The sequence below is a fragment of the Mucor mucedo genome (genome assembly GCF_025094135.1).
Source record: "Mucor mucedo strain NRRL 3635 chromosome Unknown EV154scaffold_368, whole genome shotgun sequence".
Lineage (NCBI taxonomy): Eukaryota > Fungi > Mucoromycota > Mucoromycetes > Mucorales > Mucoraceae > Mucor > Mucor mucedo.
Window position 1 is genome coordinate 1 of NW_026252652.1, and position 13,447 is coordinate 13,447.

A 13,447-nucleotide genomic window follows, 5' to 3' on the forward strand; every position below is an offset into this window, starting at 1 on the left:
CCTCGATTGCCGTACCAAGTTGCATTCGATTGATATCCTCCACGACCTCGTCCACCTGAGGTGTTGTAGAGGGCTGCTTTGAGTATTCTATTCTGATAGTTGGCTTCATTATATTTTTCGATAAATTCTTCACTAAAAGTTTCTCGTTTTGTTCCTTGCTTTGACTCCAAGTGTCGAACACTTTGTGGTAATCTAAGTGCTTTACTGGCGTATTCTCTAGCTTCTGTGTCATATTGTCGTCCTTGGACCCATGAGTGAACGGCGAGTCTTTTGGCGTTTTCCATTGCTTCTCCAAGAAGTTCGATACCTTCCTGTGTAGAAATGTTTCCTGATTTGATCGTTTTGAGTTGTTCAAAGATTTCAGTTGCTGCTCTTCCATGTAATTTACTTGTTTCTGCCCCTTTGTAATAGGCGGTGACAACTTGAGTAGTGTCAACCGTATATTGTTTGAGTTTTGTTAAGAGTGATTTGTTGATTTCTTCTGACCTAGTCCATTCTTCGTTGTGATATTTGCTGAGATCTCTTCTGTATGGTTTGAAATTTTCTTGATGTTGTTGTTGCGTAGTGTTGTCCAAAGTGGAAGTGATTTCCACCGGTAATTCTCGTTCTTCTCTGTTTCGTTCAGCGGTTGTTTGTTCTTCGAGTTTGAAAGGTCTAAGTAATTCAAAAACTTCTTGTTCGGTGAATGTTCTCTGTTCATTATCTGATTGATAATCTGACATAGTTATTCCACGATGCGCGGCTTAGAAAGATATAGGGAAGAAACGGAAAACGATTTTATTAACAATAAAGGAAAATAAAGCGTGGCTCAGAGAGCATGTATCACATCGGAAGTCGAAGTGGAGTCAACTGGGATCTGTTTAGGAACGACAACAAATTTTCTTTGTCGTGATGTATAAAATATTGAACTGCCAAAGGGTAGTTATGTACTAAACTAAATTTTCTTGGGAACTCTCCCCAAGTATTCTTATATTTCTATCAATTCAGATTTTACAAAGCAGTTTCTACATTGGGACTACTGTATGCTTCATAATAATCTCGTGCAATCTTTATTGAAATATGAGTGTGGTTATCTTCCCTCTACAGTGATAGTTTTTTTAACCGCAATCTACAATAAGGATCTATATACATATAATATATATCAAGTCTATGTGACAACAAACAATTTTCGATATCTAGCATACATCTTCAATGCCAAAAACATATAAACAACTTTCTGCGCAGGTTTTATGGCTCCCATCTCCAAAATCATTATCTGATACTCTGCTGTTATATAGGCCAGAAATTATTGGAAACAACCAAATACACGAAAAACGTAAAGGGAAAGATAATCCCCTTATTTGCTCAACATCAATTTTTTTGATTTCTCTGATGTCTACATAATACACCGAATCTAAAATTAATTACCTAGCAAATTTGAACGGATGAACAGCAAACCGCTTGTAAACAAGTATCCATTGCCGTCTGAATAAATGGTCGTCTGTGAGCGCTTAATCCTTTCAGTTTGAGCGAATTATTCTGTTAACACTAAATCATAACCCACGTTATCCATTTGTCTCAATTCAAAAGAATGACCGTCTGCTTATTAGTGTTTAATCGTTTATCTTGACTATATGCTTTAGTGATTACAAAAAAAAAAAAAAAAAAAAAAAAAAAAAAAAAAAAAAAAAAAAAAAAAAAAAAAAAAGATTGCTCATTGTAATAGGGAGTTTTCTTTCCTTCTGGTTTTACTTCCCGTCCGCTTTATCCTTTATCCTCAGAAAAATTGCTTTAGATAATCTCGGTTTTCGTACTAAAGCCAAACTCTTAACATTTCAGCAATTGTTAATCGTAATCATTGGTTAGTTAATTCCCTTTTATAATTCACTATGGCCGGAAAAGTAGTCGCCTTGACTGTCTAATGCAACTGAATTACTCACGCCTTCTATTTTGTTATTTTTTTTTTGGCTTGGAACAACTGCAGCTATAAAATTTCAATAAAGACAGTGACCCTTGAAAGTGGAAGTGTGTGGAAATCAACTGTATGCTATTAAAATGGGTCGTTTATGTACAATTTAAGGCGGGTAAATTTTATTTATAGTACGACTGCTCCTATTTACAAGAGTATACCATGCTTAGGAATTGGGAAAAGGTGTCTCAACTTTTTTTTCCCAATTCCTGAACTACACGACAATGTGAATTAGAACCATAATTCCAAGCTTCGCCTGTTTTTAAAAAAAAATATTATGCTTACACAAACGTCCAACATTATATGACAAACCACCCGCCGGGGGTTTTTTGACAAAAGTCAATAGTATTTGCGTTCATCCGTATCAGCGCTAATAAGTAGTCCAAATAAGCATAGTTAGTACAACGTATTGCCCTAAAAATTCAGTTTGCTTTACCTCTTGTTATGAGCTGTATCATATGGATTGATTCTTTGAAACGATACACTAATACAATTGATAACGTGATAAAATTTGCTTTTGGTTTCAAACCCGCTTAAACAAGTCGTTGAATTTGTTTTGGGACCGTTTTCTTGCCTTGTTCAGCGGGATGATACAGTGACTAACGGAGTTCATACAAATCAGCTTCAAATGATACAGGTTATTTTTCATTTGTGGTTGGTAGCTGACTGTATGAAAGCACCGTTACTGGAAAACATATCCTCATTATAATTAGAGGCTTGATGAGTTTGTATTCTTCCGTACCACTGGTAACAAATTTTGTTGAACCGTATTGGATGTTTCGTTTAGCGGGGTTGCCAGTTACTACTGAATTGAGTAAATCATATCGTTTTTGTATTTCATTAGTAGTTTACCTTTGCTTTGTAACTTGTGGCATCAGAAATGACTATATGAAGACAGACCATGATTCAAACTGGATGATAAATTATATTTGTCATCTTCAATAATATCACCGCTACAAAATAGGATTTTTTTCTCTTTTTGGACCGTGTTTGTATATGGGTCAAATAAAGAACCCAGTTTCTATTTAAACTGTTAGAAGTATTAATTAAAATTCTATCTCTGTTGGTACTGATTTTACCTTAAGTTTATATCTGGGTTGTGTGAAGAATGTGTTGCATAAAGCGTATAATTGTTATAATTATGCAGCAAATCAGAATTGCATTCTGCCATAATATTGGCCGCTGAAGAGATGTATTGCGTTTGTTTCTTCAAACTTGTTTTTTCTCTGGATCAGTGGTGGTGCTAAAGAGGTTTAAGAAAGTAAATATACCAACGTCATAAGATAGTATGTTTCGCTTTACCTTCCATATGTAGCTTGATATTTGCATTGTCTTTAATGAAGTAGAGATTGTTTTTGTATTTCCCTAATTTAATGCTGCTTGATCCAGTTCAAGCCTATTTACAGCTACAGATAATTCTTCTTCGTTGGTGTTATTAGTTTCAAGACTCGTTGGAGACTTTTATTGAGATCTTCGCTACAATTAAGCCCGATTTTTTTAAATATAACAAGCCCATCTTTAACACATCAGTTAATTTTTAGAGAGCGGCTGAAAAATTAAAGATGGCCTAAAAAAATTAGTCAGCATAATAATGGTCCCCGAATTACATTGATACGTACCATGTTATAAATAAGGTTACTTTCTCATCTGGTTTATATTCATTTTGTTAATTTCTTAACGTTCCCTAGTAAAAGCTAATTTTGAGACTTTTACTAAACCACAATGTGCTTGTAAGATTGACACAATGTAAGTTCATACATTTCCGCTAGTAGAAGCAAAAGACGATACTTCTACTAAACAACATCGTACTTGTGTAATATTGTACGATGACTGTTTTGAAACTCCCATTAGTTTGATTACTACGGTTTTCAATATGTAGTCATCAAGTGTCTAAATTACAAAAAAGTTTAACCTTCAAACGTTTTATAAAGATGCCATAATTATACTTACGTTTGTATCGGTATAAATTGAAGCGTTTCTCTTCATCGTTGATCTTTTTTGCTTCAACTTCAAAGATATTTTAAGTGTCCATTTAGATATCTTGATTTGGATTATACCATGTTTGCTAGGTGAGTGTTCGCAGCAAGTAGCCGTGAATAACATCCAAGTCTATAGAGTAGTTGCTTATGTTGATGTTAAATGTTGACATGCTTGATGTTATTACTTGCTGTTGCACCGCTGATATCCATTGGCCCGTAAATTTGTTAAATCTTCAGAATTTAGTTGTGTTTGCGTAAAGTTGCATTGTTCCGACTTGGGCCATATGGAAAATTTGTAGTTAGCAAACATGGATGCGAATTTTAAAGATTTCCATCCTTTCGACTTTGGTTTTCGTTTAGTGTTGTCGTTATGTATTTTGTTGTTATATCATTTGTTGTTGTATGATTGTTTTTTATTTTAAATTTGATTATTAGATCTTTGGTTGTTTGATGTTTGTTGATTTTTTGTTGTTATTAGTGCTGTCTTTCACAATAGTTTGTACAATTGGATGTTTCTTTTGATGTTGTAAGCTATTGCGACTGAATTGTAGCACCTTTTGTATAAGCGTTGTTTGTAGATTTCTTATAGCGCAGCATATAGGATCTTGATCAGTTGTCATACACTGCAAATTTTGCCTGCACGTAAAAAATAATAGCAAGTCTTTATCGTGTTATTCTTGATAATTGATGGATGTCGCTAAGGTGTTATTTGAATGATGATGAATAGCCTCATCTATATTTCCTTTTCCAAATGCTTAGGAAAATAAAAATACACCAAAGACGACTACCACCGGCAGCAGAAGACTCCACCAAATCTTCCCAATTGTTTTCCACCACGTTGAATCAATTCCACTCAATTTTCTTCGCCTGATTCCTTCTTCTCTACCTCATTATTGGCTTCAGTGGTTTGATTAAACCAGACAAACTCTCACCACCAAAGGAGAAACAAAAAAAGCCGAAACTTCTTTTCAAGGTACGCCTGCCAAGACAGAAAAACCTTCTTCTTCGTCTCCATCACCAGAGACCGAACCAGAAACAGAGGGAGAACCAGAGAAAAAACTGTAGGGAATGAAGCCATCAGAAGTATCTAACGATACTTCTGCAGGAACTGACTCCACATCTGAATCCACAGCATATTCAGTAACAGATGAACAATCATCGCTAGCATCAGAGGGAGCTTCTGTGCTAAGATCGTTGAAGTCCACTGCATCTTGCTCAACTAACTGATCGGGAACATGATCATCGTTAACTGCCTCGGGAACTGAGACAGGAGCAACACAAAACCCATTATCAACAGCATCTTCGGCCTCTACGGGTTCAGTCAAACCTTCCACTACTTCCAAAGACTCCTCAAAAGAGTCAATATCCATAGGTTCAGGGATAACATCATCCATTTCAGCAGCTGTTGGATACAAAAATACGACGTCAACATCCATAGTCTCTGTAGCTTGAGAACAAGCTAACAAAGCAGCACGAAGACGAAGTTTGCCATAATGATGGCGTCGTGAAGGACGAGGTCTATGCACACCAAGTCGAGCACGAAGACGACGATGGCGCATGCCAGCTGTACTAGGACGACATACCGAGGTATGACGACCAGCCCTCTCGAGAGAGGTTGCACCTGCTGGATACAAGATAGAAGCCGAAGCAACACCTACATCATCGCAATATGCGTTATCCCCAATAGGGAAAGAAACCGCATAAGAAGCGTTATCCTCATAAGAGGAAGAAACCGCTTGAGCTGCGTTATTCCCATAAGGGAAAGAAACCGCAGAAGGTGTGTTATCCTCATAAGAGGAAGAAACCACACAAGAAGCGTTATCCTCAGAAGAGGAAGAAACCGCTTGAGCTGCGTTATCCCCATAAGGGAAAGAAACCGCAGAAGGTGTGTTATCCTCATAAGAGGAAGAAACCACACAAGAAGCGTTATCCTCATAAGAGGAACAAACCGCTTGAGCTGCGTTATTCCCATAAGGGAAAGAAACCGCAGAAGGTGCGTTATCCTCATAAGAGGAAGAAACCGCACAGCACACGTTATCCCTATAGAGGGAAGAAACCGCGTGGGGAGCCAAGTTGGTCTGTTTTCTTGGTCGGTTGACGACCGAAGACACTGAAGCAACGAAAACATTGTTTTCTTGCATCCAGGCACGAGTAATGGCCTCACAGGCATATGCCCAAGAAGGAACAGAACTACGTGAAACAGAACCATACTCACTGGGAGGTGAAGCACATAGTCACGGCCAGCACAAGGACCACCGACAAGGCAAGCACACCAGAGAGCAAGGCAACGGAACTCCTTTTCTACGCGTGGTGGAGAAGCGAGATAATCTCGACTTGTTCCAACCTCACGGAGAGAACCGAACATTGTTTGTGGTTGTGTGGGAGCAATAGGCTCCAAAGAAACAACAGGAAAGTTGTTAATGGTGGTGGTGGTGGAAATGAGGGGAGGCACGAAGGCATTGGGGATTTCTCCCACAATGTCATTGTCAATGGGCAAACGTTGGCCTGTACCCCTAAGCCAGAAAAACGAGAAGAAGTTATCAAGCTTTTCCAACAGTAAAACACAACCACTTTAACAATAAAGCAAAACATAGCACAAAGGAATCTATTTGTTTAATTGGTACATTAGAAATGTGCAAACATCTTTACTTGAAAATACTCTTTCGTACTTACACGTCAACGAAAAGCAGCTGAATCATTTTCCAATAATAGTTTCGCAAAGAAAAAATGAAAAAAATACGCTTTTGAAAAAATAATAAGTATTTTTTTTGCTGCGGGGGAGAGAGTGACGTAAGTCGTCTAAGCCACATTGTGACATAGCTTTAGTGTGATTCTCCTAGTTCGGTAATATTTGCCTCTGCTAAAAGAAGGAAGGTCTATATTCTTTTAATTCAAAAAGAGGGACACTAATCATATGCATTAAAGGGCGTAAAAGAAAATATTATGTGGCTTCATATATGCTATTCTTTGGAAAACGTATGATGTTCCTAAAAAGGCCACCAAAAACACGACATTTTTGATTCAAGCCATTGAAATAGAAGTAGGAAGATTCTCGAAGATACAATGGGATGCTCGATCTTTAATTGACAATACGCCTATTGCATATTTGACAGGTTTCACTTTAATGATTGATATTCAGCTAGGCCTGAATATGTATATAAAGTGTGGTGACCTAGCAAGGCTATAGCCATATTAGAGCTAACAAAGGTTTATCCATGCCGATACCATTTGTGATATAAGCTTAACAAGAAATGTCATAGTAAGAACTATAAGGATATTACATCACAAGTCTAATTTAGTACGTCTGAGAAATACTTAAAATTTAGTTTAAAGCAAAGACAGTTAAGAAGACTTAACATTTATTAGAACAAGACTAAATTAGTGACTATGTAATAATCATATACATTTTTGGTTAATCAATGATAACTTCAAGATAGCACTAGAGATATGAACACAGCAGACAGTCTTTTATATAAATACTCGTACATTTCATTTATTAATAAAGGACAATCTGATAAACAGTCTCAAACTACTTATATAGTCTTTTTATAATTTAAAACCTTACCTTAAAACACAACATTTTTTAGTTTGAATTCTACTATGTCTGCTCAACAATCTCCTATCCAATCTCCTGCTGCTCATGAACAACAAAACGATCTTCATCGTGATCAAGTTCCTTCTGTTGCTCGTGATGAAGACACTGTGATGTCCGAAAGTGATTCTGATCATTCCTCTTCTGCTCTCTCTGCTGCTGGTAGTTCTGATGGTCCCAGAATCAACATCAACACTGAGTACACTGCCGGTATGCTCCTCGAGTCTGCTCAAGAAGACTATGAAAAAAAGAAAAATAGTTATTATATCTGTCTTGGTAACTATTTGGCTCTGTCCAAGGTGGATGCTCGTTCTGATGCAAGCAAGAATGCATCAATGCTGTCAAAGGAGGCCTTAGCTCTTTACAAGGATGCGGAAGAGACCTTGAAAAACCTTCGTGAAGAAAACTCGCCTTCTGCCCCGGTACAAGATGAACGAAGCCGTTTCGTGCCCAACAACCTTCCTTTCCTGCAGCTGAAGTCAGACCTGTATTTGGAAAAGCCCTCTCGTGAACTCTTCGATTCTGTGTATGATTTTTGCCAGGAGTTCGTAACTGTTTTGGAAGCCCACGCGTTGGTTTTGGATGACTCTTGGGAACGTCTCCTTCCTTCGTGCCTTACAAAGGAAACAAGAGTATGGTTTGAAGACAATTTGAAGGGCAAGTCCATGAGTTGGAAATTGGCTGAAGGTCAACTCTTGGATTACTGCGACACTCCTTTTCGAAAGTTCGTCAACATGGGTCGTGTTTGGTCAATGAAGCAAGGACCAAAGGAGTCTGTTCGCGCGTTTGGAGCTAAATTTCAGAAATTTAGACGCCAAGCCTCTTTGGAAGATGGTATCCAATTGGTTCTCTGCTTTTGGTGGAATCTGCGCCCGGAAGTCCGACAAGCCTGTATGATCCCGCTCTCATCCAATTATGGAACCAAGATGCCATCGAAGGTCGAGGAAATCATTTCGTTGGTAAGTACCACGACTTTTGACACCTCTTCTTTGTTGAAGAACGATGCTGAGACCAGTCCTGTTTCCGAGTGGAAATCTTTCGCTGAAAGAAATGGTGCTTCTTCTTCTTCTGGTGCTGGTAAGGGTAAGAAAAGATCTTCCTCTTCTGGTGATGCTGGTAAGAGATCCAAGAAGACTTGGAATTTCAAAGCTGCATTGAAAGATAACATTTGCTTTTCGTGTAAGTCTCCTTGGGAGAAAGGACACTCCTGTCCCGAAAGGGAACGATATCTTGAGACCAGGGTATCACGAATGGCAACTCGTTCTGGTGGGTCACCAAGCTCTTCTTCTGGTTCTGTGGCTGGACCTTCTTCTTCTTCTCGCTCGTTGGAGGACAATACTAGTGCTTTGTCTATGATGGCTCTTGATTGTAAGTACAACTATAAAGACATGACTATTAAAAAAGATTTTAAGAATATGAGCACTAATATTACCTTTCCTATTCTTGTCAATAATTCTATTAGAACCATCTCGTTGTTGGACTGTGGTGCCATGTTTAGTTCTGTGGATGTGAATTTTTGTACGAAGAATAGTATAGCTATTAGTTATGTAACACAAGTTAATAAAAAATTTGTAAACAAAGATAATGTGCATAAATATTTTATACGTTTAGCTGATAGTAACACTTACGTGAAAAGAATCGGTACTTGTGTAATGAATGTTTCTTGTAATGGTAAGACCATTCGACGTGAGTTCGAAGTGATGAACTTGACTAATAGTAACGAGTATGATTTCAGTATTGGTACTGATTATATGTTTTCTCTTGGAATTGGTATTTATGGTTTACCTTTAGTCTATGATGATAAAGATTCAACCGAAGAAAGACTTGAAGCTGATAGGCGCTTTAACAATAAGAGTGATCTTCTTGAATCCATTGAAAGAGAAAATGAGTTAAAGGAAAATAATCCCGCTGTTGGTCCCAAAGAGTTTGAGGAAGCTATGGATTATATTCAAAGATATGTTAAGAACAATCAAGCTATTCCTAAAGGATCGTTTTGTACCATACCTGAAAGTGTTGTTTGCTTGGATACTCCGGAAAATGCTACTGCCTTCAGAAGTCCTTATCCTATTCCTATTTCGATGCAAGGTGTCGTTGATGAACAGGTGAAAGAATGGATTGAGAATGGTATCATTGAAAGAGCTCCTGCAAACACGGAATGGAATACACCTTTGACTGTAGTCAAGAAGACAAATGGTAAAGGTGAAGTGACTGGTTATCGTGTATGCCATGATCCCAGATTAGTGAATACTCTATTGAAGTCAATTGATCGTATGCCTCTGCCTCTTATTGGTGAACTGTTTGAAGATTTGAAAGGTGCTAATATCTATTCAACTCTTGACTTGAAGTCTGCATTCAACTCTTTGCGTTTGAACCCAAAGGATGCACATAAGCTCAGTTTCACATGGCGTGGTGTACAGTATAAGCCTATCGGAACAGTATTTGGTATCAAGCATGTTAGTTCACAGTTTCAAAGAACTATGAGTATAGCTTTGGAAGGTTTACCTTTTGTAAGATTTTTTGTGGATGACATTGTTTGTGCTAGTAAGACGTTTGAGGAACATAAAGAACACTTGAAGCAAGTTATTGAGAGATTAACAAGGGTCAATTTGAAATTAAATCCTAAGAAATGCCATTTCTTTCAAAAGGAGATTTATTTACTTGGTTTTCACATTTCTCCAAAAGGGATTACCATGGACCGTAGAAAGCTTGTTAATGTATTAGAATTTCCTCAACCTAAAACGGGTAAAGATATCCAAAGTTATTGTGGTTTGATCAACTACTTCAGAACGTTGATTCCAAATGTGTCATCCATCATGTCGCCATTGGATTCATTAAGAAATGAAAAGTCTATTACACATTTATGGACCGCTAGACAGCAAACTGCATTTGATAACTTGAAAAAAGCACTTTTGAGTGATCTGGTTTTGTCGTATCCAGATATGAATTCTCGTTTTTGTATTAGTTGTGATGCATCTCTTAGTGGTATTGGAGCTGTATTATATCAAGTCATAGCTGGTAAGACCAAATATATTTCTTTTGTAGCTAAGAGCTTATCCAAGAGTGAAAGAAAATATTCCGCTACAAAAAGAGAATTACTAGCATTAGTATTTGCACTCAAGCGTTTTCATAAGTATGTCTATGGATCCACTTTTACCTTATATACGGATCATAAAGCTTTGACGTATCTGCACACCCAACGTGTCGCAAATCTGATGATGATTGCATGGATGGACACAATTTTGCAGTATGACTTTAAGATCGTTCATTTACCTGGTGTTGCTAATGTCTTGCCCGATGCGTTGTCGCGTTTGTCTGAGGAGACTGAACCATTGTTAAATGAACTGGGTGGGGATAATGAGGTTAAATCCATAATGAGAAATAGTGCTGTCACTAAAGAACCTCTGCCAGATATCCTGAGTGGTGAATACTTTACTCCTCCTACAGAGAATGAGAGAAATAAGTTGTTAGTCGAAGAACATTTGAAAGGTCATTTTGGTATAGAAGCAATAGTACATGCCTTAAAGAGAAAAGGTATCTATTGGACCAAGTTGAAGGAACAAGCAAATGAGCTTATTCAGTCATGTATTCAATGTCAGCGCCATAACATTACAAGAAAGGGATACAACCCTTTACGACCTGTCAGTGCCACACTTCCTGGGGATAGTTGGGGTATCGACTTAGCTGGTCCATTCACAATGTCAACTAAAGGTAATGAGTACTTGTTAGTTATGATCGACATTGCAAGTAAGTTTTATGTGTTACGTGCCATACCAGATAAGAGCATGGCCACGGTTGCGTTACAAGTGTTAGACATAATTGGTACATGGGGTCCAATGCGTAAGTTGCAAAGTGATGGAGGTCGTGAGTTTGTGAACTCTCTAATGAAGTGCATAAAAGAGAACGTTGGTTTTGAACACGCGTTAATTTCTCAGTATCACCCTAGAGCTAATGGTGCAAGTGAAAGAGCTGTACAGTCTGCAGTAAACACCATTAAGAAGCAAATAGTTGGTAACGTTGCTGACTGGGATTTAAAGGTGCCTTCTGCTCAATTGTTTTTGAATAGCAAGTATAACGCTAGAACTAAGAGTACTCCATTTTCGTTAATGTTTGGTAGGAATCCAAATGATTTTGTTGACTTTAGTCAAGAGAAGGATTATGAAACAGCTGAAAATACACGTAAAGAGTTACAGGAAAAGATAAAAAGAATGACTGAGATAGTCTACCCTGCAGTGTATGATAACGTAAAACAAGTCACTGAAAAGCAAAAGCAAAAGTTTGATACAAGTCACAAAATGCTCGACCTGAAGCCTGGATCGACAGTGATGATTTTGATTACAGAGAAACAGAATAAATTAGATCCAAAGTATAAGGGATTTTATACTGTTGTTAGAAAAACTGCTGCTAATACATATGTTCTTAAGAATGAAAAAGGTTTCTTAGAACCTAGAAATTATCCTCCTTCCTTACTAAAGAAAGTTTCTGATAAGATCTCAGAGCATCAAGATGAGTTTCTTGAAGTTGAAGCAATCATTGGTCATAAGAAAGATGACAATAACAAGTATTTGTATAGATGCAAATGGTTTGACTTTGATGAATCTTATGATTCTTGGGAACCAGAAGAAAACTTTACAGATCCAAAGTTTATCAAAGAATACTGGCAAAGAATTGGTGAAGTACCAGAAAGCATCAAAGAAATTAATAAGGCCAATAAAAGATTATTGAAGGATATAAATGTTGCGAACCAACCAAGTTCAGGTACAAAGAGAAAAAGAACGACAAGATCAGTTAGTCAAAATAAGAAGAAATATTGATTCTGAATAAGTAGTATTCATGAATCAAAGATTAGTATTTCTAAGGAGATAAGTAGTATCTATTTGTTTAAGTAAACAAAGACCAAGCTGATGTCAAATAAAAAAAAAAAAAAAAAAAAAAAGAAGTACTTGAACGGTATTAGTTAATACCTGGGTGGGGATAATGTGGTGACCTAGCAAGGCTATAGCCATATTAGAGCTAACAAAGGTTTATCCATGCCGATACCATTTGTGATATAAGCTTAACAAGAAATGTCATAGTAAGAACTATAAGGATATTACATCACAAGTCTAATTTAGTACGTCTGAGAAATACTTAAAATTTAGTTTAAAGCAAAGACAGTTAAGAAGACTTAACATTTATTAGAACAAGACTAAATTAGTGACTATGTAATAATCATATACATTTTTGGTTAATCAATGATAACTTCAAGATAGCACTAGAGATATGAACACAGCAGACAGTCTTTTATATAAATACTCGTACATTTCATTTATTAATAAAGGACAATCTGATAAACAGTCTCAAACTACTCTATAGTCTTTTTATAATTTAAAACCTTACCTTAAAACACAACATAAAGAACCCAATTTATTTTATAATAAAGACTATAGTTTATTTTTGCCGTTTGGTAATCTTACTTCGTCAAATTTCTTATTTTTATTCTGGATTCGTTATATTATCTGTCATGAACTTACTCGCCCTGTTTACTGTCTGCAAAACTTGACCATAATCTCAAATCCCTTGTGAAACCTTGTCCTAGAAATTAATATCAGTATATCTTGTCCGCTACCAAACTCCCTGTAAAACCGTGTACCAAAAATCATATCAGTATATCTTGTCCGCTACCAAACTCCCTGTAAAACCTTGTACCAAAAATCATATCAGTATATCTTGCCCGTCACCGAACTCCTTGTAAAACATATCATTAATCTGTCTCTCAATATTACTCCCGCGTCCTGTCTGACTCAACCCTAGTAAACGTTTCCCGAACATCTATTACTTTTATTCCTAATCCAGTTTTCCCGCCCGTGTCAAACCATAAGTATTCCCCGAACCATCATATTATTTAATGTCAACTAAATCCAGCCTGTTACTACTCGTCAAATCTCAATT

General features: G+C 37.0%; 2 protein-coding genes across 2 annotated transcripts; both read right to left on the bottom strand.

Moving 5' to 3' along the window:
• Nucleotides 1-3,485: 3,485 nt before the first annotated feature.
• EV154DRAFT_489083 (uncharacterized protein) lies at nucleotides 3,486-4,237 on the bottom strand (the record flags this gene model as incomplete). Its single annotated transcript, XM_051599250.1, has 4 exons — nucleotides 3,486-3,515; nucleotides 3,707-3,838; nucleotides 3,899-4,013; nucleotides 4,113-4,237. 4 exons carry the CDS (start codon nucleotides 4,235-4,237, stop codon nucleotides 3,486-3,488), a joined length of 402 nt encoding a protein of 133 aa, XP_051449873.1.
• Nucleotides 4,238-4,895: 658 nt separating this feature from the next.
• Nucleotides 4,896-6,626, bottom strand: EV154DRAFT_489084 (uncharacterized protein; the record flags this gene model as incomplete). Its single annotated transcript, XM_051599251.1, has 3 exons — nucleotides 4,896-6,117; nucleotides 6,201-6,497; nucleotides 6,601-6,626. 3 exons carry the CDS (start codon nucleotides 6,624-6,626, stop codon nucleotides 4,896-4,898), a joined length of 1,545 nt encoding a protein of 514 aa, XP_051449874.1.
• Between the last annotated feature and the right edge of the window lie 6,821 nt (nucleotides 6,627-13,447).